The sequence below is a fragment of the Oncorhynchus nerka genome, unplaced genomic scaffold (genome assembly GCF_034236695.1).
Source record: "Oncorhynchus nerka isolate Pitt River unplaced genomic scaffold, Oner_Uvic_2.0 unplaced_scaffold_972, whole genome shotgun sequence".
NCBI lineage: Eukaryota > Metazoa > Chordata > Actinopteri > Salmoniformes > Salmonidae > Oncorhynchus > Oncorhynchus nerka.
The window spans coordinates 211318-236635 of NW_027040347.1; the positions used below are offsets into that span (position 1 = coordinate 211318).

General features: G+C 49.1%; 1 protein-coding gene across 1 annotated transcript in view; it reads left to right on the forward strand.

Moving 5' to 3' along the window:
* LOC135570627 (H/ACA ribonucleoprotein complex non-core subunit NAF1-like) overlaps positions 1-25318 on the forward strand; it is a gene marked incomplete at its 3' end in the record, with an annotated part of 36698 nt that overhangs the window by 1165 nt on the left and 10215 nt on the right. The window contains exons 2-7 of the mRNA XM_065016575.1: positions 2054-2416; positions 2567-2777; positions 4425-4518; positions 8735-8817; positions 16176-16336; positions 19779-19830. Coding sequence (XP_064872647.1) covers positions 2079-2416; positions 2567-2777; positions 4425-4518; positions 8735-8817; positions 16176-16336; positions 19779-19830 — 939 coding nt within the window. The remainder of the gene's footprint in view (positions 1-2053; positions 2417-2566; positions 2778-4424; positions 4519-8734; positions 8818-16175; positions 16337-19778; positions 19831-25318) is intronic.

A 25318-nucleotide genomic window follows, 5' to 3' on the forward strand; every position in this document is an offset into this window, starting at 1 on the left:
GGGGTGGGTAAAATGGCAGAAATGTGTTTTATATTCGGTGGATATTCTCTCCTCATTTGATATTGAACCCACAGGAAGTTGGTGGCACCTTAATGTACCATAAACATCAACACCTGCATATTTAGTTAATATTGCCTGCTAACATGAATTTCTTTTCACTAGGGAAGTTGTCACTTCTCTTGCGTTCTGTCCAAGCAGTTTGGGCCGCCTGGCTCGTCGCGAACTGTGTGAAGACCATTTCTTCCTAACAAAGACCGTAATTAATTTGCCAGAATTTTACATAATTATGACATAACATTGAAGGGTGTAACAGCAATATTTAGACTTAGGGATGCCATCCGTTAGATAAAATACGTAACGGTTCCGTATTTCACTGAAAGAATAAACGTCTTGTTTTCGAAATTATAGTTTCCAGATTTGACCATATTAATGACCTAAGGCTCGTATTTCCGTGTGTTATTATATTATAATTAAGTCTATGATTTGATAGAGCAGTCTGACTGAGCGGTGGTAGGCAGCAGCAGGCTCGTAAACATTCATTCAAACAGCACTTTACTGCGTTTGCCAGCAGCTCCTGGGTGGCGCAGTGGTTGAGGGCGCTGTACTGCAGCGCCAGCTGTGCCATCAGAATCCCTGGGTTCGCGCCCAGGCTCTGTCGTAACCGGCCGCGACCGGGAGGTCCGTGGGGCGACGCACAATTGGCCTAGCGTCGTCCGGGTTAGGGAGGGCTTGGTCGGTAGGGGTGTCCTTGTCTCATCGCGCACCAGCGACTCCTGTGGCGGGCCGGGCGCAGTGTGCGCTAACCAAGGTTGCCAGGTGCACGGTGTTTCCTCCGACACATTGGTGCGGCTGGCTTCCGGGTTGGATGCGTGCTGTGTTAAGAAGCAGTGCGGCTGGTTGGGTTGTGTATCGGAGGACGCTTGACTTTCAACCTTCGTCTCTCCCGAGCCCGTACGGGAGTTGATAGCTACAAGATAGTAGCTACTACAACAATTGGATACCACGAAATTGGGGAGAAAAGGGGGTTAAATAAAAAATAAGTGTTCATTCAGTATTGTTGTAATTGTCATTATTACGATTAGATGTCGGCCGATTAATGACCACTGAACCCTGACCCCTAACTAGAGGTCGGCCGCTGAACCCTGACCCCTAACTAGAGGTCGGCCGCTGAACCCTGACCCCTAACTAGAGGTCGGCCACTGAACCCTGACCCCTAACTAGAGGTCGACCGCTGAACCCTGACCCCTAACTAGAGGTCGGCCGCTGAACCCTGACCCCTAACTAGAGGTCGGCCGATTTCAAGTTTTCATAACAATCGGAAATCTGTATTTTTGGACACTGATTTTGCTGAATTATTATTATTATTATTATTATTATTATATATATATATATATATATATTTTTCACCTTTATTTAGTCTTTATTTAACTAGGCAAGTCAGTTAAGAACACATTCTTATTTTCAATGACGGCCTAGGAACGGTGGGTTAATTGCCCCGATTAATCGGTATCGGCCTTTTTGGTCCTCCAATAATCGGTATCGGTGTTGAAAAATCATAATCGGTCGACCTCTACCCTCCACACCAACATGGGTTACCGCCACTCCCATCCTCTCCAATCCCATTAACAGCACCATCGTCTCCATAAACAAGTCTCCTCTATCTGACCTACCGGTCTTCACACTACTCAACACTGCAGCCAATCAGAGCAGATCACCACTCTGAGCGGTTCCACCTCCTCCACCCTGGTTTGGTAACTGAACAGGTTACTGTTTGACTGAGCCATAGATACTAGATGATAGCTACTTTGTTGCTTAGTGGTTGTGTGGGCAGAGAATACAGGTCCAGATTGTACAGATCCACACTGTGGTTTGTGAGGCAACCAGGGGTGTATTCATTAGTGCACAAAGCACAACAACGTTTTGCAACAAAACTAGGCCTAAGCGTTTCTTAGCCCTCGCGCTTTGTTCCGTTTGCGTCTGTTAGCCTCCGTTCTGTGTGGTTTCCTAGTGACTATTACCCAGCTCATTGTAGTTGTGCTGTCTTTGTCCCCAGGTGTGATAGTCTACCCAGCAACGGGATGGAGGCCCAACCAGAGGAGACGGCTTTGGTACCGGAGGTTCTTCAGAGCTCAGCAGAGACACACGGAGAGGAACTGGAACTGAACAACGGTACCAGTACCAGCACAGCTGAGACAGAACCTCAGGGACTGACCTCCGGGACCTCAGACAGCCGTTTACTGGGAGAGTTAACGGGAGGAGCAGAGGAGATGGAGGTTACAGAGAATCTCAGCTCTGTCTCGGGCTCCGAGCTGGGAGATGGAACCACACACCTTCCCCAGGACCTCTCCCAGGACCTCCCCCAGGACCTCTCCCAGGACCTCCCCCAGGACCCCTCTCAGGACCTCCCCCAGGACCCCTCTCAGGACCTCCCCCAGGGTCTCCCCCAGGACCTCTCTCAGGGCCTCTCCCAGGACCTCCCCCAGGACCCCCCCCAGGACCTCTCCCAGGACCTCTCTCAGGACCTCTCTCAGGACCTCTCCCAGGACCCCCCAGGACCTCCCCAGGACCCCCAGGTACTGCTGACGCTACAGGACGGTGTCAGGGACCAGCAGGACAGCAGCAGCTCCTCCTCAGACAGTGATTCAGACTCCTCTTCCTCCGGTGTGACGCTGGCTGTTGTGTTAGGTCAGGCAGATGAAGATGACGATGACGACGAAGGCTTCAGTCGGGCAAGGAAACCCTGTTCCATCAAAACCCTGGATGAGATCCTGCCTGAGGTACCCCTGGCCTCTAACCCCTGGTCTCTAACCCCTGACCTCTAACTAACCCCTGGCCTTTCTCTAACCCCTGGCCTCTCTCTAACCCCTGGCCCCTCTCTAACCCCTGGCCTCTCTCTAACCCCTGGCCTCTCTCTAACCCCTGGCCTCTCTCTAACCCTGGCCCCTCTCTAAACCCTGGCCCCTCTCTAACCCCTGGCCTCTCTCTATTCCCTGGCCTCTCTCTAACCCCCTGGCCTCTCTCTAACCCCTGGCCCCTCTCTAACCCCTGGCTAACCCCTGGCCTCTCTCTAACCCCTGGCCTCTCTCTAACCCCTGGCCTCTCTCTAACCCCTGGCCCCTCTCTATCCCCTGGCCTCTCTCTAATCCCTGGCCTCTCTCTAACCCCTGGCTAACCCCTGGCCTCTCTAACCCCTGGCCCCTCTCTATCCCCTGGCCTCTCTCTAACCCCTGGCCTTTCTCTAACCCCTGGCCTCTCTCTAACCCCTGGCCTCTCTAACCCCTGGCCTCTCTCTAACCCCTGGCCTCTCTAACCCCTGGCCCTTCTCTAACCCCTGGCCTCTCTCTAAACCCTGGCCTCTCTCTAACCCCTGGCCTCTCTCTAACCCCTGGCCTCTCTCTAACCCCTGGCCTCTCTCTAAACCCTGGCCTCTCTCTAACCACTGGCCTCTCTCTAACCCCTGGCCTCTCTCTAAACCCTGGCCTCTCTCTAACCCCTGGCCTCTCTCTAACCCCTGGCCTCTCTCTAACCCCTGGCCTCTCTCTAAACCCTGGCCTCTCTCTAACCACTGGCCTCTCTCTAACCCCTGGCCTCTCTCTAACCCCTGGCCTCTCTCTAACCCCTGGCCTCTCTCTAACCCCTGGCCTCTCTCTAACCCCTGGCCTCTCTCTAAACCCTGGCCTCTCTCTAACCACTGGCCTCTCTCTAACCCCTGGCCTCTCTCTAACCACTCGTCTCTCTCTAACCCCTGGTCTCTCTCTAACCCCTGGCCTCTCTCTAACCCCTGGCCTCTCTCTAACCCCTGGCCTCTCTAACCCCTGGCCTCTCTCTAACCCCTGGCCTCTCTAACCCCTGGCCTCTCTAACCCCTGGCCTCTCTCTAACCCCTGGCCCCTCTCTAAACCCTGGCCTCTCTCTAATCCCTGGCCCCTCTAACCCCTGGCCTCTCTAACCCCTGGCCTCTCTCTAACCCCTGGCCTCTCTCTAACCCCTGACCTCTCTCTATTCCCTGGCCTCTCTCTAACCCCTGACCTCTCTCTATTCCCTGACCTCTCTCTAACCCCTGGTTCTCTCTCTAACCCCTGGCCTCTCTAACCCCTGGCCCTTCTCTAACCCCTGGCCTCTCTCTAAACCCTGGCCTCTCTCTAACCCCTGGCCTCTCTCTAACCCCTGGCCTCTCTCTAAACCCTGGCCTCTCTCTAACCCCTGGCCTCTCTCTAAACCCTGGCCTCTCTCTAACCCCTGGCCTCTCTCTAACCCCTGGCCTCTCTCTAACCCCTGGCCTCTCTCTAACCCCTGGCCTCTCTCTAACCCCTGGCCTCTCTCTAATCCCTGGCCTCTACTGTGGAAATTCAGAACTTCATGTGAGTAAAAAATAAAATGAGCGCCGTATTCACGTAAAAATGAAATGTGTGTTTGTGTGTGTAGGAGTTGCCTGCTGTCGAGGAGTTGACGGTTGTTCTACCAGAGGAGGCGGAGATACTGCCCCTAGGATCAGTCACCAGTATCATCCAACAGCTGGGTTAGTCCCTCCCCCTAGGACCAGTCACCAGTATCATCCAACAGCTGGGTTAGTCCCTCCCCCTAGGATCAGTCACCAGTATCATCCAACAGCTGGGTTAGTCCCTCCCCCTAGGACCAGTCACCAGTATCATCCAACAGCTGGGTTAGTCCCTCCCCCTAGGACCAGTCACCAGTATCATCCAACAGCTGGGTTAGTCCCTCCCCCTAGGACCAGTCACCAGTATCATCCAACAGCTGGTTTAGTCCCTCCCCCTAGGACCAGTATCATCCAACAGCTGGGTTAGTCCCTCCCCCCTAGGACCAGTCACCAGTATCATCTAACAGCTGGGTTAGTCCCTCCCCCTAGGACCAGTGACCAGTATCGTCTAACAGCTGGGTTAGTCCCTCCCCTAGGATCAGTCACCAGTATCATCCAACAGCTGTGTTAGTCCCTCCCCCCTAGGACCAGTCACCAGTATCATCCAACAGGCGGGTTAGTCCCTCCCCTAGGACCAGTCACCAGTATCATCCAACAGGCGGGTTAGTCCCTCCCCCTAGGACCAGTCACCAGTATCATCCAACAGCTGGGTTAGTCCCTCCCCCTAGGACCAGTCACCAGTATCATCTAACAGCTGGGTTAGTCCCTCCCCCTAGGACCAGTCACCAGTATCATCCAACAGCTGGGTTAGTCCCTCCCCCTAGGACCAGTATCATCTAACAGCTGGGTTAGTCCCTCCCCTAGGACCAGTCACCAGTATCATCCAACAGGCGGGTTAGTCCCTCCCCTAGGACCAGTCACCAGTATCATCTAACAGCTGGGTTAGTCCCTCCCCCTAGGACCAGTCACCAGTATCATCTAACAGCTGGGTTAGTCCTTCCCCCCTAGGACCAGTATCATCCAACAGCTGGGTTAGTCCCTCCCCCTAGGACCAGTCACCAGTATCATCTAACAGCTGGGTTAGTCCCTCCCCTAGGACCAGTATCATCTAACAGCTGGGTTAGTCCCTCCCCTAGGACCAGTATCATCTAACAGCTGGGTTAGTCCCTCCCCTAGGACCAGTATCATCTAACAGCTGGGTTAGTCCCTCCCCCTAGGACCAGTATCATCTAACAGCTGGGTTAGTCCCTCCCCTAGGACCAGTATCATCTAACAGCTGGGTTAGTCCCTCCCCTAGGACCAGTATCATCTAACAGCTGGGTTAGTCCCTCCCCCTAGGATCAGTCACCAGTATCATCTAACAGCTGGGTTAGTCCCTCCCCCTAGGACCAGTCACCAGTATCATCTAACAGCTGGGTTAGTCCCTCCCCTAGGACCAGTCACCAGTATCATCTAACAGCTGGGTTAGTCCCTCCCCTAGGACCAGTCACCAGTATCATCCAACAGCTGGGTTAGTCCCTCCCCCTAGGACCAGTCACCAGTATCATCCAACAGCTGGGTTAGTCCCTCCCCCTAGGACCAGTCACCAGTATCATCCAACAGCTGGTTTAGTCCCTCCCCCTAGGACCAGTATCATCCAACAGCTGGGTTAGTCCCTCCCCCTAGGACCAGTCACCAGTATCATCTAACAGCTGGGTTAGTCCCTCCCCCTAGGACCAGTGACCAGTATCGTCTAACAGCTGGGTTAGTCCCTCCCCCTAGGATCAGTCACCAGTATCATCCAACAGCTGTGTTAGTCCCTCCCCCTAGGACCAGTCACCAGTATCATCCAACAGGCGGGTTAGTCCCTCCCCCTAGGACCAGTCACCAGTATCATCCAACAGGCGGGTTAGTCCCTCCCCCTAGGACCAGTCACCAGTATCATCCAACAGCTGGGTTAGTCCCTCCCCCTAGGACCAGTCACCAGTATCATCTAACAGCTGGGTTAGTCCCTCCCCCTAGGACCAGTCACCAGTATCATCCAACAGCTGGGTTAGTCCCTCCCCCTAGGACCAGTATCATCTAACAGCTGGGTTAGTCCCTCCCCCTAGGACCAGTCACCAGTATCATCCAACAGGCGGGTTAGTCCCTCCCCCTAGGACCAGTCACCAGTATCATCTAACAGCTGGGTTAGTCCCTCCCCCTAGGACCAGTCACCAGTATCATCTAACAGCTGGGTTAGTCCCTCCCCCCTAGGACCAGTATCATCCAACAGCTGGGTTAGTCCCTCCCCCTAGGACCAGTCACCAGTATCATCTAACAGCTGGGTTAGTCCCTCCCCCTAGGACCAGTATCATCTAACAGCTGGGTTAGTCCCTCCCCCTAGGACCAGTATCATCTAACAGCTGGGTTAGTCCCTCCCCCTAGGACCAGTATCATCTAACAGCTGGGTTAGTCCCTCCCCCTAGGACCAGTATCATCTAACAGCTGGGTTAGTCCCTCCCCCTAGGACCAGTATCATCTAACAGCTGGGTTAGTCCCTCCCCCTAGGACCAGTATCATCTAACAGCTGGGTTAGTCCCTCCCCCTAGGATCAGTCACCAGTATCATCTAACAGCTGGGTTAGTCCCTCCCCCTAGGACCAGTCACCAGTATCATCTAACAGCTGGGTTAGTCCCTCCCCCTAGGACCAGTCACCAGTATCATCTAACAGCTGGGTTAGTCCCTCCCCCTAGGACCAGTATCATCTAACAGCTGGGTTAGTCCCTCCCCTAGGACCAGTCACCAGTATCATCCAACAGCTGGGTTAGTCCCTCCCCTAGGACCAGTCACCAGTATCATCCAACAGCTGGGTTAGTCCCTCCCCTAGGACCAGTCACCAGTATCATATAACAGCTGGGTTAGTCCCTCCCCCTAGGACCAGTCACCAGTATCATCCAACAGCTGGGTTAGTCCCTCCCCTAGGACCAGTCACCAGTATCATCCAACAGCTGGGTTAGTCCCTCCCCTAGGACCAGTCACCAGTATCATCCAACAGCTGGTTTAGTCCCTCCCCTAGGACCAGTATCATCCAACAGCTGGGTTAGTCCCTCCCCCTAGGACCAGTCACCAGTATCATCTAACAGCTGGGTTAGTCCCTCCCCTAGGACCAGTGACCAGTATCGTCTAACAGCTGGGTTAGTCCCTCCCCTAGGACCAGTCACCAGTATCATCTAACAGCTGGGTTAGTCCCTCCCCCTAGGACCAGTCACCAGTATCATCCAACAGCTGGGTTAGTCCCTCCCCTAGGACCAGTCACCAGTATCATCTAACAGCTGGGTTAGTCCCTCCCCCTAGGACCAGTATCATCCAACAGCTGGGTTAGTCCCTCCCCCTAGGACCAGTCACCAGTATCATCTAACGGCTGGGTTAGTCCCTCCCCCTAGGACCAGTCACCAGTATCATCTAACAGCTGGGTTAGTCCCTCCCCCTAGGACCAGTCACCAGTATCATCCAACAGCTGGGTTAGTCCCTCCCCCATAGGACCAGTATCATCCAACAGCTGGGTTAGTCCCTCCCCTAGGACCAGTATCATCCAACAGCTGGGTTAGTCCCTCCCCCTAGGACCAGTATCATCTAACAGCTGGGTTAGTCCCTCCCCCTAGGACCAGTATCATCTAACAGCTGGGTTAGTCCCTCCCCCTAGGACCAGTATCATCCAACAGCTGGGTTAGTCCCTCCCCCTAGGACCCTCTTGGTGACTGAATGCCCCTGACCCCTCTTGGTGACTGAATGCCCCTGACCCTCTTGGTGACTGAATGCCCCCGACCCCTCTTGGTGACTGAATGCCCCCTGACCCCTCTTGGTGACTGAATGCCCCTGACCCTCTTGGTGACTGAATGCCCCCGACCCCTCTTGGTGACTGAATGCCCCTGACCCCTCTTGGTGACTGAATTCCCCTGACCCCTCTTGGTGACTGAATGCCCCGACCCCTCTTGGTGACTGAATGCGCCTGACCCCTCTTGGTGACTGAATGCCCCCGACCCCTCTTGGTGACTGAATGCCCCCGACCCCTCTTGGTGACTGAATGCCCCTGACCCCTCTTGGTGACTGAATGCCCCTGACCCCTCTTGGTGACTGAATGCCCCTGACCCCTCTTGGTGACTGAATGCCCCTGACCCCTCTTGGTGACTGAATGCCCCCCGACCCCTCTTGGTGACTGAATACCCTGACCCCTCTTGGTGACTGAATTCCCCTGACCCCTCTTGGTGACTGAATTCCCCTGACCCCTCTTGGTGACTGAATGCCCCTGACCCCTCTTGGTGACTGAATGCCCCTGACCCTCTTGTTGACTGAATGCCCCTGACCCCTCTTGGTGACTGTTGTGTTTCCTCAACAGTGATCATTCAGTCATTGAAGGACACGCCCCCTCTGAAGGACGACAGCGTCATCTTCAACTCTGATAGGCTGGCCGTGGGCAAGGTAAGAGGGGCTTAGAGTCCCGGGGAGGAGTCCTCAGAATACCCCCCCCACAGTCCTCCTCCTCAGGTATTTGAGGTGTTTGGGCCGGTCTCCAGTCCCTTCTATGTGTTGAGGTTTAACTCTCTCCTCCAGGTATTTGAGGTGTTTGGGCCGGTCTCCAGCCCCTTCTATGTGTTGAGGTTTAACTCTCTCCTCCAGGTATTTGAGGTGTTTGGGCAGGTCTCCAGTCCCTTCTATGTGTTGAGGTTTAACTCTCTCTCCTCCAGGTATTTGAGGTGTTTGGGCCGGTCTCCAGTCCCTTCTATGTGTTGATGTTTAACTCTCTCCTCCTCCAGGTATTTGAGGTGTTTGGGCCGGTCTCCAGTCCCTTCTATGTGTTGAGGTTTAACTCTCTCTCCTCCTCCAGGTATTTGAGGTGTTTGGGCCGGTCTCCAGTCCCTTCTATGTGTTGAGGTTTAACTCTCTCTCTCCTCCAGGTATTTGAGGTGTTTGGGCCGGTCTCCAGTCCCTTCTATGTGTTGAGGTTTAACTCTCTCCTCCAGGTATTTGAGGTGTTTGGGCCGGTCTCCAGTCCCTTCTATGTGTTGAGGTTTAACTCTCTCCTCCAGGTATTTGAGGTGTTTGGGCTGGTCTCCAGTCCCTTCTATGTGTTGAGGTTTAACTCTCTCTCCTCCAGGTATTTGAGGTGTTTGGGCCGGTCTCCAGTCCCTTCTATGTGTTGAGGTTTAACTCTCTCCTCCAGGTATTTGAGGTGTTTGGGCCGGTCTCCAGTCCCTTCTATGTGTTGAGGTTTAACTCTCTCCTCCAGGTATTTGAGGTGTTTGGGCCGGTCTCCAGTCCCTTCTATGTGTTGAGGTTTAACTCTCTCTCCTCCAGGTATTTGAGGTGTTTGGGCCGGTCTCCAGTCCCTTCTATGTGTTGAGGTTTAACTCTCTCTCTCTCTCCTCCAGGTATTTGAGGTGTTTGGGCCGGTCTCCAGTCCCTTCTATGTGTTGAGGTTTAACTCTCTCCTCCTCCTCCAGGTATTTGAGGTGTTTGGGCCGGTCTCCAGTCCCTTCTATGTGTTGAGGTTTAACTCTCTCTCTCCTCCAGGTATTTGAGGTGTTTGGGCCGGTCTCCAGTCCCTTCTATGTGTTGAGGTTTAACTCTCTCCTCCAGGTATTTGAGGTGTTTGGGCCGGTCTCCAGTCCCTTCTATGTGTTGAGGTTTAACTCTCTCTCCTCCTCCAGGTGTTTGAGGTGTTTGGGCCGGTCTCCAGTCCCTTCTATGTGTTGAGGTTTAACTCTCTCCTCCAGGTATTTGAGGTGTTTGGGCCGGTCTCCAGTCCCTTCTATATGTTGAGGTTTAACTCTCTCTCTCCTCCAGGTATTTGAGGTGTTTGGGCCGGTCTCCAGTCCCTTCTATGTGTTGAGGTTTAACTCTCTCTCTCCTCCAGGTATTTGAGGTGTTTGGGCCGGTCTCCAGCCCCTTCTATGTGTTGAGGTTTAACTCTCTCCTCCAGGTATTTGAGGTGTTTGGGCAGGTCTCCAGTCCCTTCTATGTGTTGAGGTTTAACTCTCTCCTCCAGGTATTTGAGGTGTTTGGGCCGGTCTCCAGTCCCTTCTATGTGTTGAGGTTTAACTCTCTCCTCCAGGTATTTGAGGTGTTTGGGCCGGTCTCCAGTCCCTTCTATGTGTTGAGGTTTAACTCTCTCTCTCCTCCAGGTATTTGAGGTGTTTGGGCCGGTCTCCAGTCCCTTCTATGTGTTGAGGTTTAACTCTCTCCTCCTCCAGGTATTTGAGGTGTTTGGGCCGGTCTCCAGTCCCTTCTATGTGTTGAGGTTTAACTCTCTCCTCCTCCAGGTATTTGAGGTGTTTGGGCCGGTCTCCAGTCCCTTCTATGTGTTGAGGTTTAACTCTCTCCTCCTCCAGGTATTTGAGGTGTTTGGGCCGGTCTCCAGTCCCTTCTATGTGTTGAGGTTTAACTCTCTCTCTCCTCCAGGTATTTGAGGTGTTTGGGCCGGTCTCCAGTCCCTTCTATGTGTTGAGGTTTAACTCTCTCCTCCTCCTCCAGGTATTTGAGGTGTTTGGGCCGGTCTCCAGTCCCTTCTATGTGTTGAGGTTTAACTCTCTCCTCCAGGTGTTTGAGGTGTTTGGGCCGGTCTCCAGTCCCTTCTATGTGTTGAGGTTTAACTCTCTCCTCCTCCTCCAGGTATTTGAGGTGTTTGGGCCGGTCTCCAGTCCCTTCTATGTGTTGAGGTTTAACTCTCTCCTCCTCCAGGTATTTGAGGTGTTTGGGCCGGTCTCCAGTCCCTTCTATGTGTTGAGGTTTAACTCTCTCCTCCTCCAGGTATTTGAGGTGTTTGGGCCGGTCTCCAGTCCCTTCTATGTGTTGAGGTTTAACTCTCTCCTCCAGGTATTTGAGGTGTTTGGGCCGGTCTCCAGTCCCTTCTATGTGTTGAGGTTTAACTCTCTCCTCCAGGTATTTGAGGTGTTTGGGCCGGTCTCCAGTCCCTTCTATGTGTTGAGGTTTAACTCTCTCTCCTCCTCCAGGTATTTGAGGTGTTTGGGCCGGTCTCCAGTCCCTTCTATGTGTTGAGGTTTAACTCTCTCTCTCCTCCAGGTATTTGAGGTGTTTGGGCCGGTCTCCAGTCCCTTCTATGTGTTGAGGTTTAACTCTCTCCTCCTCCAGGTATTTGAGGTGTTTGGGCCGGTCTCCAGTCCCTTCTATGTGTTGAGGTTTAACTCTCTCTCTCCTCCAGGTATTTGAGGTGTTTGGGCCGGTCTCCAGTCCCTTCTATGTGTTGAGGTTTAACTCTCTCTCCTCCAGGTATTTGAGGTGTTTGGGCCGGTCTCCAGTCCCTTCTATGTGTTGAGGTTTAACTCTCTCCTCCAGGTATTTGTGGTGTTTGGGCCGGTCTCCAGTCCCTTCTATGTGTTGAGGTTTAACTCTCTCCTCCAGGTATTTGAGGTGTTTGGGCCGGTCTCCAGTCCCTTCTATGTGTTGAGGTTTAACTCTCTCTCCTCCAGGTATTTGAGGTGTTTGGGCCGGTCTCCAGTCCCTTCTATGTGTTGAGGTTTAACTCTCTCCTCCTCCTCCAGGTATTTGAGGTGTTTGGGCCGGTCTCCAGTCCCTTCTATGTGTTGAGGTTTAACTCTCTCCTCCTCCAGGTATTTGAGGTGTTTGGGCCGGTCTCCAGTCCCTTCTATGTGTTGAGGTTTAACTCTCTCTCTCCTCCAGGTATTTGAGGTGTTTGGGCCGGTCTCCAGTCCCTTCTATGTGTTGAGGTTTAACTCTCTCCTCCTCCTCCAGGTATTTGAGGTGTTTGGGCCGGTCTCCAGTCCCTTCTATGTGTTGAGGTTTAACTCTCTCCTCCAGGTATTTGAGGTGTTTGGGCCGGTCTCCAGTCCCTTCTATGTGTTGAGGTTTAACTCTCTCCTCCAGGTATTTGAGGTGTTTGGGCCGGTCTCCAGTCCCTTCTATGTGTTGAGGTTTAACTCTCTCCTCCAGGTATTTGAGGTGTTTGGGCCGGTCTCCAGTCCCTTCTATGTGTTGAGGTTTAACTCTCTCTCTCCTCCAGGTATTTGAGGTGTTTGGGCCGGTCTCCAGTCCCTTCTATGTGTTGAGGTTTAACTCTCTCCTCCAGGTATTTGAGGTGTTTGGGCCGGTCTCCAGTCCCTTCTATGTGTTGAGGTTTAACTCTCTCTCCTCCTCCAGGTATTTGAGGTGTTTGGGCCGGTCTCCAGTCCCTTCTATGTGTTGAGGTTTAACTCTCTCCTCCTCCAGGTATTTGAGGTGTTTGGGCCGGTCTCCAGTCCCTTCTATGTGTTGAGGTTTAACTCTCTCCTCCAGGTATTTGAGGTGTTTGGGCCGGTCTCCAGTCCCTTCTATGTGTTGAGGTTTAACTCTCTCTCCTCCAGGTATTTGAAGTGTTTGGGCCGGTCTCCAGTCCCTTCTATGTGTTGAGGTTTAACTCTCTCCTCCTCCAGGTATTTGAGGTGTTTGGGCCGGTCTCCAGTCCCTTCTATGTGTTGAGGTTTAACTCTCTCTCTCCTCCAGGTATTTGAGGTGTTTGGGCCGGTCTCCAGTCCCTTCTATGTGTTGAGGTTTAACTCTCTCCTCCAGGTATTTGAGGTGTTTGGGCCGGTCTCCAGTCCCTTCTATGTGTTGAGGTTTAACTCTCTCCTCCAGGTATTTGTGGTGTTTGGGCCGGTCTCCAGTCCCTTCTATGTGTTGAGGTTTAACTCTCTCTCTCCTCCAGGTATTTGAGGTGTTTGGGCCGGTCTCCAGTCCCTTCTATGTGTTGAGGTTTAACTCTCTCCTCCAGGTGTTTGAGGTGTTTGGGCCGGTCTCCAGTCCCTTCTATGTGTTGAGGTTTAACTCTCTCCTCCTCCAGGTATTTGAGGTGTTTGGGCCGGTCTCCAGTCCCTTCTATGTGTTGAGGTTTAACTCTCTCTCTCCTCCAGGTATTTGAGGTGTTTGGGCCGGTCTCCAGTCCCTTCTATGTGTTGAGGTTTAACTCTCTCTCCTCCAGGTATTTGAGGTGTTTGGGTCGGTCTCCAGTCCCTTCTATGTGTTGAGGTTTAACTCTCTCCTCCTCCTCCAGGTATTTGAGGTGTTTGGGCCGGTCTCCAGTCCCTTCTATGTGTTGAGGTTTAACTCTCTCCTCCTCCAGGTATTTGAGGTGTTTGGGCCGGTCTCCAGTCCCTTCTATGTGTTGAGGTTTAACTCTCTCTCTCCTCCAGGTATTTGAGGTGTTTGGGCCGGTCTCCAGTCCCTTCTATGTGTTGAGGTTTAACTCTCTCTCTCCTCCAGGTATTTGAGGTGTTTGGGCCGGTCTCCAGTCCCTTCTATGTGTTGAGGTTTAACTCTCTCCTCCTCCAGGTATTTGAGGTGTTTGGGCCGGTCTCCAGTCCCTTCTATGTGTTGAGGTTTAACTCTCTCTCCTCCTCCAGGTATTTGAGGTGTTTGGGCCGGTCTCCAGTCCCTTCTATGTGTTGAGGTTTAACTCTCTCTCTCCTCCAGGTATTTGAGGTGTTTGGGCCGGTCTCCAGTCCCTTCTATGTGTTGAGGTTTAACTCTCTCCTCCTCCTCCAGGTATTTGAGGTGTTTGGGCCGGTCTCCAGTCCCTTCTATGTGTTGAGGTTTAACTCTCTCTCTCCTCCAGGTATTTGAGGTGTTTGGGCCGGTCTCCAGTCCCTTCTATGTGTTGAGGTTTAACTCTCTCCTCCAGGTATTTGAGGTGTTTGGGCCGGTCTCCAGTCCCTTCTATGTGTTGAGGTTTAACTCTCTCTCCTCCAGGTATTTGAGGTGTTTGGGCCGGTCTCCAGTCCCTTCTATGTGTTGAGGTTTAACTCTCTCTCCTCCAGGTATTTGAGGTGTTTGGGCCGGTCTCCAGTCCCTTCTATGTATTGAGGTTTAACTCTCTCTCCTCCAGGTATTTGAGGTGTTTGGGCCGGTCTCCAGTCCCTTCTATGTGTTGAGGTTTAACTCTCTCCTCCTCCTCCAGGTATTTGAGGTGTTTGGGCCGGTCTCCAGTCCCTTCTATGTGTTGAGGTTTAACTCTCTCCTCCTCCTCCAGGTATTTGAGGTGTTTGGGCCGGTCTCCAGTCCCTTCTATGTGTTGAGGTTTAACTCTCTCCTCCTCCTCCAGGTATTTGAGGTGTTTGGGCCGGTCTCCAGCCCCTTCTATGTGTTGAGGTTTATCTCTCTCCTCCAGGTATTTGAGGTGTTTGGGCCGGTCTCCAGTCCCTTCTATGTGTTGAGGTTTAACTCTCTCCTCCAGGTATTTGAGGTGTTTGGGCCGGTCTCCAGTCCCTTCTATGTGTTGAGGTTTAACTCTCTCTCCTCCAGGTATTTGAGGTGTTTGGGTCGGTCTCCAGTCCCTTCTATGTGTTGAGGTTTAACTCTCTCCTCCTCCTCCAGGTATTTGAGGTGTTTGGGCCGGTCTCCAGTCCCTTCTATGTGTTGAGGTTTAACTCTCTCCTCCAGGTATTTGAGGTGTTTGGGCCGGTCTCCAGTCCCTTCTATGTGTTGAGGTTTAACTCTCTCTCTCCTCCAGGTATTTGAGGTGTTTGGGCCGGTCTCCAGTCCCTTCTATGTGTTGAGGTTTAACTCTCTCTCCTCCAGGTATTTGAGGTGTTTGGGCCGGTCTCCAGTCCCTTCTATGTGTTGAGGTTTAACTCTCTCCTCCTCCAGGTATTTGAGGTGTTTGGGCCGGTCTCCAGTCCCTTCTATGTGTTGAGGTTTAACTCTCTCCTCCTCCAGGTATTTGAGGTGTTTGGGCCGGTCTCCAGTCCCTTCTATGTGTTGAGGTTTAACTCTCTCTCTCCTCCAGGTATTTGAGGTGTTTGGGCCGGTCTCCAGTCCCTTCTATGTGTTGAGGTTTAACTCTCTCTCTCCTCCAGGTATTTGAGGTGTTTGGGCCGGTCTCCAGTCCCTTCTATGTGTTGAGGTTTAACTCTCTCTCTCCTCCAGGTATTTGAGGTGTTTGGGCCGGTCTCCAGTCCCTTCTATGTGTTGAGGTTTAACTCTCTCTCTCCTCCAGGTATTTGAGGTGTTTGGGCCGGTCTCCAGTCCCTTCTATGTGTTGAGGTTTAACTCTCTCCTCCTCCTCCAGGTATTTGAGGTGTTTGGGCCGGTCTCCAGTCCCTTCTATGTGTTGAGGTTTAACTCTCTCTCTCCTCCAGGTATTTGAGGTGTTTGGGCCGGTCTCCAGTCCCTTCTATGTGTTGAGGTTTAACTCTCTCCTCCTCCTCCAGGTATTTGAGGTGTTTGGGCCGGTCTCCAGTCCCTTCTATGTGTTGAGGTTTAACTCTCTCTCTCCTCCAGGTATTTGAGGTGTTTGGGCCGGTCTCCAGTCCCTTCTATGTGTTGAGGTTTAACTCTCTCCTCCTCCTCCAGGTATTTGAGGTGTTTGGGCCGGTCTCCAGCCCCTTCTATGTGTTGAGGTTTATCTCTCTCCTCCAGGTATTTGAGGTGTTTGGGCCGGTCTCCAGTCCCTTCTATGTGTTGAGGTTTAACTCTCTCCTCCAGGTATTTGAGGTGTTTGGGCCGGTCTCCAGTCCCTTCTATGTGTTGAGGTTTAACTCTCTCCTCCTCCAGGTATTTGAGGTGTTTGGGCCGGTCTCCAGTCCCTTCTATGTGTTGAGGTTTAACTCTCTCCTCCAGGTATTTGAGGTGTTTGGGCCGGTCTCCAGTCCCTTCTATGTGTTGAGGTTTAACTCTCTCTCTCCTCCAGGTATTTGAGGTGTTTGGGCCGGTCTCCAGTCCCTTCTATGTGTTGAGGTTTAACTCTCTCTCTCCTCCAGGTATTTGAGGTGTTTGGGCCGGTCTCCAGTCCCTTCTATGTGTTGAGGTTTAACTCTCTCCTCCTCCAGGTATTTGAGGTGTTTGGGCCGGTCTCCAGTCCCTTCTATGTGTTGAGGTTTAACTCAGAGAGTGACATCGCAGAGAGAGGAGTGAAGCTGAAGGACTCCATGTTCTACGCCCCATCTCTCACCGACTACACCCTCTATATCCTCACTGAGCAGCTACGACGGTCAGTACACTGACTACACCCTCTACATCCTCACTGAGCAGCTACGATGGTCAGTACACTGACTACACCCTCTATATCCTCACTGACTACACCCTCTACATCCTCACTGACTACACCCTCTACATCCTCACTGAGCAGCTACGACGGTCAGTACACTGACTACACCCTCTACATCCTCACTGAGCAGCTACGATGGTCAGTACACTGACTACACCCTCTATATCCTCACTGAGCAGCTACGACGGTCAGTACACTGACTACACCCTCTATATCATCACTGACTACACCCTCTACATCCTCACTGAGCAGCTACGACGGTCAGTACACTGACTACACCCTCTACATCCTCACTGACTACACCCTCTACATCCTCACTGAGCAGCTACGACGGTCAGTACACACTGACTACATCCTCACTGACTACACCCTCTATATCCTCACTGAGCAGCTACGACGGTCAGTACACACTGACTACACCCTCTACATCCTCACTGACTACACCCTCTACATCCTCACTGAGCAGCTACGACGGTCAGTACACTGACTACACCCTCTACATCCTCACTGACTACACCCTCTACATCCTCACTGACTACACCCTCTACATCATCACTGAGCAGCTACGATGGTCAGTACACTGACTACACCCTCTACATCCTCACTGACTACACCCTCTACATCCTCACTGACTACACCCTCTACATCATCACTGAGCAGCTACGACGGTCAGTACACTGACTACACCCTCTATATCCTCACTGACTACAGCCTCTATATCCTCACTGACTACACCCTCTACATCCTCACTGAGCAGCTACGACGGTCAGTACACTGACTACACCCTCTACATCCTCACTGAGCAGCTACGATGGTCAGTACACTGACTACACCTCTATATCCTCACTGAGCAGCTACGACGGTCAGTACACACTGACTACACCCTCTACATACTCACTGACTACACCCTCTACATCCTCACTGACTACACCCTCTATATCCTCACTGAGCAGCTACGACGGTCAGTACACACACTGACTACACCCTCTACATCCTCACTGACTACACCCCTCTACATCCTCACTGACTACACCCTCTACATCCTCACTGACTACACCCTCTACATCCTCACTGACTACACCTCTACATCCTCACTGACTACACCCTCTACATCCTCACTGAGCTGCTACGATGGTCATTACACTGACTACACCCTCTACATCCTCACTGAGCAGCTACGACGGTCAGTACACTGACTACACCCTCTACATCCTCACTGACTACACCCTCTATATCCTCACTGAGCAGCTACGACGGTCAGTACACACTGACTACACCCTCTACATCCTCACTGACTACACCCTCTATATCCTCACTGACTACACCCTCTATATCCTCACTGACTACACCCTCTATATCCTCACTGACTACACCCTCTACATCCTCACTGACTACACCCTCTATATCCTCACTGACTACACCCTCTATATCCTCACTGACTACACCCTCTACATCCTCACTGAGCAGCTACGACGGTCAGTACACACTGACTACACCCTCTATATCCTCACTGACTACACCCTCTACATCCTCACTGAGCAGCTACGACGGTCAGTACACTGACTACACCCTCTACATCCTCACTGACTACACCCTCTACATCCTCACTGAGCAGCTACGACGGTCAGTACACACTGACTACACCCTCTATATCCTCACTAACTACACCCTCTACATCCTCACTGAGCAGCTACGACGGTCAGTACACTGACTACACCCTCTACATCCTCACTGACTACACCCTCTACATCCTCACTGAGCAGCTACGACGGTCAGTACACACTGACTACACCCTCTACATCCTCACTGACTACACCCTCTATATCCTCACTGAGCAGCTACGACGGTCAGTACACTGACTACACCCTCTACATCCTCACTGACTACACCCTCTACATCCTCACTGACTACACCCTCTATATCCTCACTGAGCAGCTACGACGGTCAGTACACTGACTACACCCTCTATATCCTCACTGACTACACCCTCTACATCCTCACTGACTACACCCTCTACATCCTCACTGACTACACCCTCTACATCCTCACTGACTACACCCTCTATATCCTCACTGAGCAGCTACGACGGTCAGTACACTGACTACACCCTCTACATCCTCACTGACTACACCCTCTACATCCTCACTGACTACACCCTCTATATCCTCACTGAGCAGCTACGACGGTCAGTACACTGACTACACCCTCTATATCCTCACTCACTACACCCTCTATATCCTCACTGACTACACCCTCTATATCCTCACTGAGCAGCTACGACGGTCAGTACACTGACTACACCCTCTACATCCTCACTGACTACACCCTCTACATCCTCACTGACTACACCCTCTACATCCTCACTGACTACACCCTCTATATCCTCACTGAGCAGCTACGACGGTCAGTACACTGACTACACCCTCTATATCCTCACTGACTACATCCTCTACATCCTCACTGACTACACCCTCTACATCCTCACTGAGCAGCTACGACGGTCAGTACACACTGACTACACCCTCTATATCCTCACTGACTACACCCTCTATATCCTCACTGACTACACCCTCTACATCCTCACTGACTACACCCTCTACATCCTCACTGACTACACCCTCTATATCCTCACTGAGCAGCTACGACGGTCAGTACACTGACTACACCCTCTATATCCTCACTGACTACATCCTCTACATCCTCACTGACTACACCCTCTACATCCTCACTGAGCAGCTACGACGGTCAGTACACACTGACTACACCCTCTATATCCTCACTGACTACACCCTCTACATCCTCACTGACTACACCCTCTACATCCTCACTGACTACACCCTCTATATCCTCACTGAGCAGCTACGACGGTCAGTACACTGACTACACCCTCTATATCCTCACTGACTACACCCTCTATATCCTCACTGAGCAGCTACGACGGTCAGTACACTGACTACACCCTCTACATCCTCACTGACTACACCCTCTACATCCTCACTGACTACACCCTCTACATCCTCACTGACTACACCCTCTACATCCTCACTGAGCAGCTACGACGGTCAGTACACTGACTACACCCTCTATATCCTCACTGACTACACCCTCTATATCCTCACTGACTACACCCTCTACATCCTCACTGAGCAGCTACGACGGTCAGTACACTGACTACACCCTCTACATCCTCACTGACTACACTCTCTATATCCTCACTGACTACACCCTCTATATCCTCACTGAGCAGCTACGACGGTCAGTACACTGACTACACCCTCTATATCCTCACTGACTACACCCTCTATATCCTCACTGAGCAGCTACGATGGTCAGTACACACATGTATAATTGAAGCTGGCGTGTGTGTGTGTGTGTGTGTGTTTAGGTTGAAAGGCTCCGACGCCTCCTGGAAGAACGACCAGGAACCACCACCAGAGGTGAGGAACACACATTACCCATAAGGCCACACAGGCCCTAGGCTACCTGCCGCCCAACGCTCTGACCGCTAGGCTACCTGCCGCCCAACGCTCTGACCGCTAGGCTACCTGCCGCCCAACGCTCTAACCGCTAGGCTACCTGCCGCCCAACGCTCTAACCGCTAGGCTACCTGCCGCCCAACGCTCTGACCGCTAGGCTACCTGCCGCCAACGCTCTGACCGCTAGGCTACCTGCGCCCAACGCTCTGACCGCTAGGCTACCTGCCGCCCAACGCTCTGACCGCTGGGCTACCTGCCGCCCAACGCTCTAACCGCTAGGCTACCTGCCGCCCAACGCTCTAACCGCTGGCTACCTGCCGCCCAACGCTCTAACCGCTAGGCTACCTGCCGCCCAACGCTCTAACCGCTGGCTACCTGCCGCCCAACGCTCTAACCGCTAGGCTACCTGCCGCCCAACGCTCTAAACGCTGGGCTACCTGCCGCCCAACGCTCTAACCGCTGGGCTACCTGCCGCCCAACGCTCTAACCGCTCTAACCGGGCTACCTGCCGCCCAACTCTCTAACCGCTAAGCTACCTGCCGCCCAACGCTCTGACCGCTAGGCTACCTGCCGCCCAACGCTCTAACCGCTAGGCTACCTGCCGCCCAACGCTCTAACCGCTAGGCTACCTGCCGCCCAACGCTCTAACCGCTGGGCTACCTGCCGCCCAACGCTCTAACCGCTAGGCTACCTGCCGCCCAACTCTCTAACCGTTAGGCTACCTGCCGCCTAACGCTCTAACCGCTAGGCTACCTGCCGCCCAACGCTCTAACCGCTAGGCTACCTGCCGCCCAACGCTCTAACCGCTAGGCTACCTGCTACCTGCCGCCAGAGGACTGACTATCAACAACCAACACAATTGCTGATTAGATGAAGCCTTCTCAGTGTGGATGAGGGTAGGATCCTTCTCAGTGTGGATGAGGGGAGGATCCTTCTCGGTGTGGATGAGGGTAGGATCCTTCTCAGTGTGGATGAGGGTAGGATCCTTCTGTGTGGATGAGGGGAGGATCCTTCTCAGTGTGGATGAGGGTAGGATCCTTCTCAGTGTGGATGAGGGGAGGATCCTTCTCGGTGTGGATGAGGGTAGGATCCTTCTCAGTGTGGATGAGGGTAGGATCCTTCTCAGTGTGGATGAGGGTAGGATCCTTCTCAGTGTGGATGAGGGTAGGATCCTTCTCGGTGTGGATGAGGGTAGGATCCTTCTCAGTGTGGATGAGGGTAGGATCCTTCTCAGTGTGGATGAGGGTAGGATCCTTCTCAGTGTGGATGAGGGTAGGATCCTTCTCAGTGTGCAGTATGTAGTATGATTAGTACGCAGTATGTAGTATGATTAGTACGCAGTATGTAGTATGATTAGTACGCAGTATGTAGTATGATTAGTATGTAGTATGATTAGTATGCAGTATGTAGTATGATTAGTACACAGTATGTAGTATGATTAGTACACAGTATGTAGTATGATTAGTACACAGTATGTAGTATGATTAGTACACAGTATGTAGTATGATTAGTACACAGTATGTAGTATGATTAGTACACAGTATGTAGTATGATTAGTACACAGTATGTAGTATGATTAGTACGCAGTATGTAGTATGATTAGTACACAGTATGTAGTATGATTAGTACGCAGTATGTAGTATGATTAGTACACAGTATGTAGTATGATTAGTACACAGTATGTAGTATGATTAGTACACAGTATGTAGTATGATCAGTATGTAGTATGATTAGTACACAGTATGTAGTATGATTAGTACACAGTATGTAGTATGATTAGTACACAGTATGTAGTATGATTAGTACGCAGTATGTAGTATGATTAGTACACAGTATGTAGTATGATTAGTACACAGTATGTAGTATGATTAGTACGCAGTATGTAGTATGATTAGTACGCAGTATGTAGTATGATTAGTACACAGTATGTAGTATGATTAGTACACAGTATGTAGTATGATTAGTACACAGTATGTAGTATGATTAGTACACAGTATGTAGTATGATTAGTATGTAGTATGATTAGTACACAGTATGTAGTATGATTAGTACACAGTATGTAGTATGAATAGTACACAGTATGTAGTATGATTAGTATGTAGTATGATTAGTATGTAGTATGATTAGTACTCAGTATGTAGTATGATTAGTACGCAGTATGTAGTATGATTAGTATGTAGTATGATTAGTACACAGTATGTAGTATGATTAGTACACAGTATGTAGTATGATTAGTACGCAGTATGTAGTATGATTAGTACGCAGTATGTAGTATGATTAGTACGCAGTATGTAGTATGATTAGTACACAGTATGTAGTATGATTAGTACGCAGTATGTAGTATGATTAGTACACAGTATGTAGTATGATTAGTACACAGTATGTAGTATGATTAGTATGTAGTATGATTAGTACACAGTATGTAGTATGATTAGTACACAGTATGTAGTATGATTAGTACGCAGTATGTAGTATGATTAGTACACAGTATGTAGTATGATTAGTATGTAGTATGATTAGTACACAGTATGTAGTATGATTAGTACACAGTATGTAGTATGATTAGTACGCAGTATGTAGTATGATTAGTACGTAGTATGTAGTATGATTAGTATGTAGTATGATTAGTACACAGTATGTAGTATGATTAGTATGTAGTATGATTAGTACACAGTATGTAGTATGATTAGTATGTAGTATGTAGTATGATTAGTACGCAGTATGTAGTATGATTAGTACGCAGTATGTAGTATGATTAGTACACAGTATGTAGTATGATTAGTACACAGTATGTAGTATGATTAGTACACAGTATGTAGTATGATTAGTATGTAGTATGATTAGTACACAGTATGTAGTATGATTAGTACGTAGTATGATTAGTACGCAGTATGATTAGTACGCAGTATGTAGTATGATTAGTACACAGTATGTAGTATGATTAGTACGCAGTATGTAGTATGATTAGTACACAGTATGTAGTATGATTAGTATGTAGTATGTAGTATGATTAGTACACAGTATGTAGTATGATTAGTACACAGTATGTAGTATGATTAGTACACAGTATGTAGTATGATTAGTACGCAGTATGTAGTATGATTAGTACACAGTATGTAGTATGATTAGTACACAGTATGTAGTATGATTAGTACACAGTATGTAGTATGATTAGTACACAGGATGTAGTATGATTAGTACGCAGTATGTAGTATGATTAGTACACAGTATGTAGTATGATTAGTATGTAGTATGATTAGTACACAGTATGTAGTATGATTCGTACGCAGTATGTAGTATGATTAGTATGTAGTATGTAGTATGATTAGTATGTAGTATGTAGTATGATTAGTACACAGTATGTAGTATGATTAGTACGCAGTATGTAGTATGATTAGTACACAGTATGTAGTATGATTAGTATGTAGTATGATTAGTACACAGTATGTAGTATGATTAGTACACAGTATGTAGTATGATTAGTACGCAGTATGTAGTATGATTAGTACACAGTATGTAGTATGATTAGTATGTAGTATGATTAGTACACAGTATGTAGTATGATTAGTACACAGTATGTAGTATGATTAGTACGCAGTATGTAGTATGATTAGTACGTAGTATGTAGTATGATTAGTACACAGTATGTAGTATGATTAGTATGTAGTATGATTAGTACACAGTATGTAGTATGATTAGTATGTAGTATGTAGTATGATTAGTACGCAGTATGTAGTATGATTAGTACGCAGTATGTAGTATGATTAGTACACAGTATGTAGTATGATTAGTACGCAGTATGTAGTATGATTAGTACACTGTATGTAGTATGATTAGTATGTAGTATGATTAGTACGCAGTATGTAGTATGATTAGTACACAGTATGTAGTATGATTAGTACGCAGTATGTAGTATGATTAGTACACAGTATGTAGTATGATTAGTATGTAGTATGTAGTATGATTAGTACACAGTATGTAGTATGATTAGTACACAGTATGTAGTATGATTAGTACACAGTATGTAGTATGATTAGTACACAGTATGTAGTATGATTAGTACACAGTATGTAGTATGATTAGTACACAGGATGTAGTATGATTAGTACGCAGTATGTAGTATGATTAGTATGCAGTATGATTAGTACACAGTATGTAGTATGATTAGTACACAGTATGTAGTATGATTAGTACACAGTATGTAGTATGATTAGTACACAGTATGTAGTATGATTAGTACACAGTATGTAGTATGATTAGTACGCAGTATGTAGTATGATTAGTATGTAGTATGTAGTATGATTAGTATGTAGTATGTAGTATGATTAGTATGCAGTATGTAGTATGATTAGTACACAGTATGTAGTATGATTAGTACGCAGTATGTAGTATGATTAGTACGCAGTACGCAGTATGATTAGTATGTAGTATGATTAGTATGTAGTATGTAGTATGATTAGTATGTAGTATGATTAGTATGCAGTATGTAGTATGATTAGTATGCAGTATGTAGTATGATTAGTATGTAGTATGATTAGTACACAGTATGCAGTATGATTAGTACACAGTATGTAGTATGATTAGTATGTAGTATGTAGTATGATTAGTACGCAGTATGTAGTATGATTAGTACACAGTATGTAGTATGATTAGTACACAGTATGTAGTATGTTTAGTACGTAGTATGTAGTATGATTAGTACACAGTATGTAGTATGATTAGTACGTAGTATGTAGTATGATTAGTACACAGTATGTAGTATGATTAGTACGCAGTATGTAGTATGATTAGTACACAGTATGTAGTATGATTAGTACGCAGTATGTAGTATGATTAGTATGTAGTATGATTAGTATGTAGTATGATTAGTATGCAGTATGTAGTATGATTAGTACACAGTATGTAGTATGATTAGTACGCAGTATGTAGTATGATTAGTACGCAGTATGTAGTATGATTAGTACGCAGTATGTAGTATGATTAGTACACAGTATGATTAGTACACAGTATGTAGTATGATTAGTACACAGTATGTAGTATGATTAGTACACAGTATGTAGTATGATTAGTACGCAGTATGTAGTATGATTAGTATGTAGTATGTAGTATGATTAGTATGTAGTATGTAGTATGATTAGTATGCAGTATGTAGTATGATTAGTACACAGTATGTAGTATGATTAGTACGCAGTATGTAGTATGATTAGTACGCAGTACGCAGTATGATTAGTACGCAGTATGTAGTATGATTAGTATGTAGTATGTAGTATGATTATTATGTAGTATGTAGTATGATTAGTATGCAGTATGTAGTATGATTAGTATGTAGTATGATTAGTACACAGTATGTAGTATGATTAGTACACAGTATGTAGTATGATTAGTACGCAGTATGTAGTATGATTAGTACACAGTATGCAGTATGATTAGTACACAGGATGTAGTATGA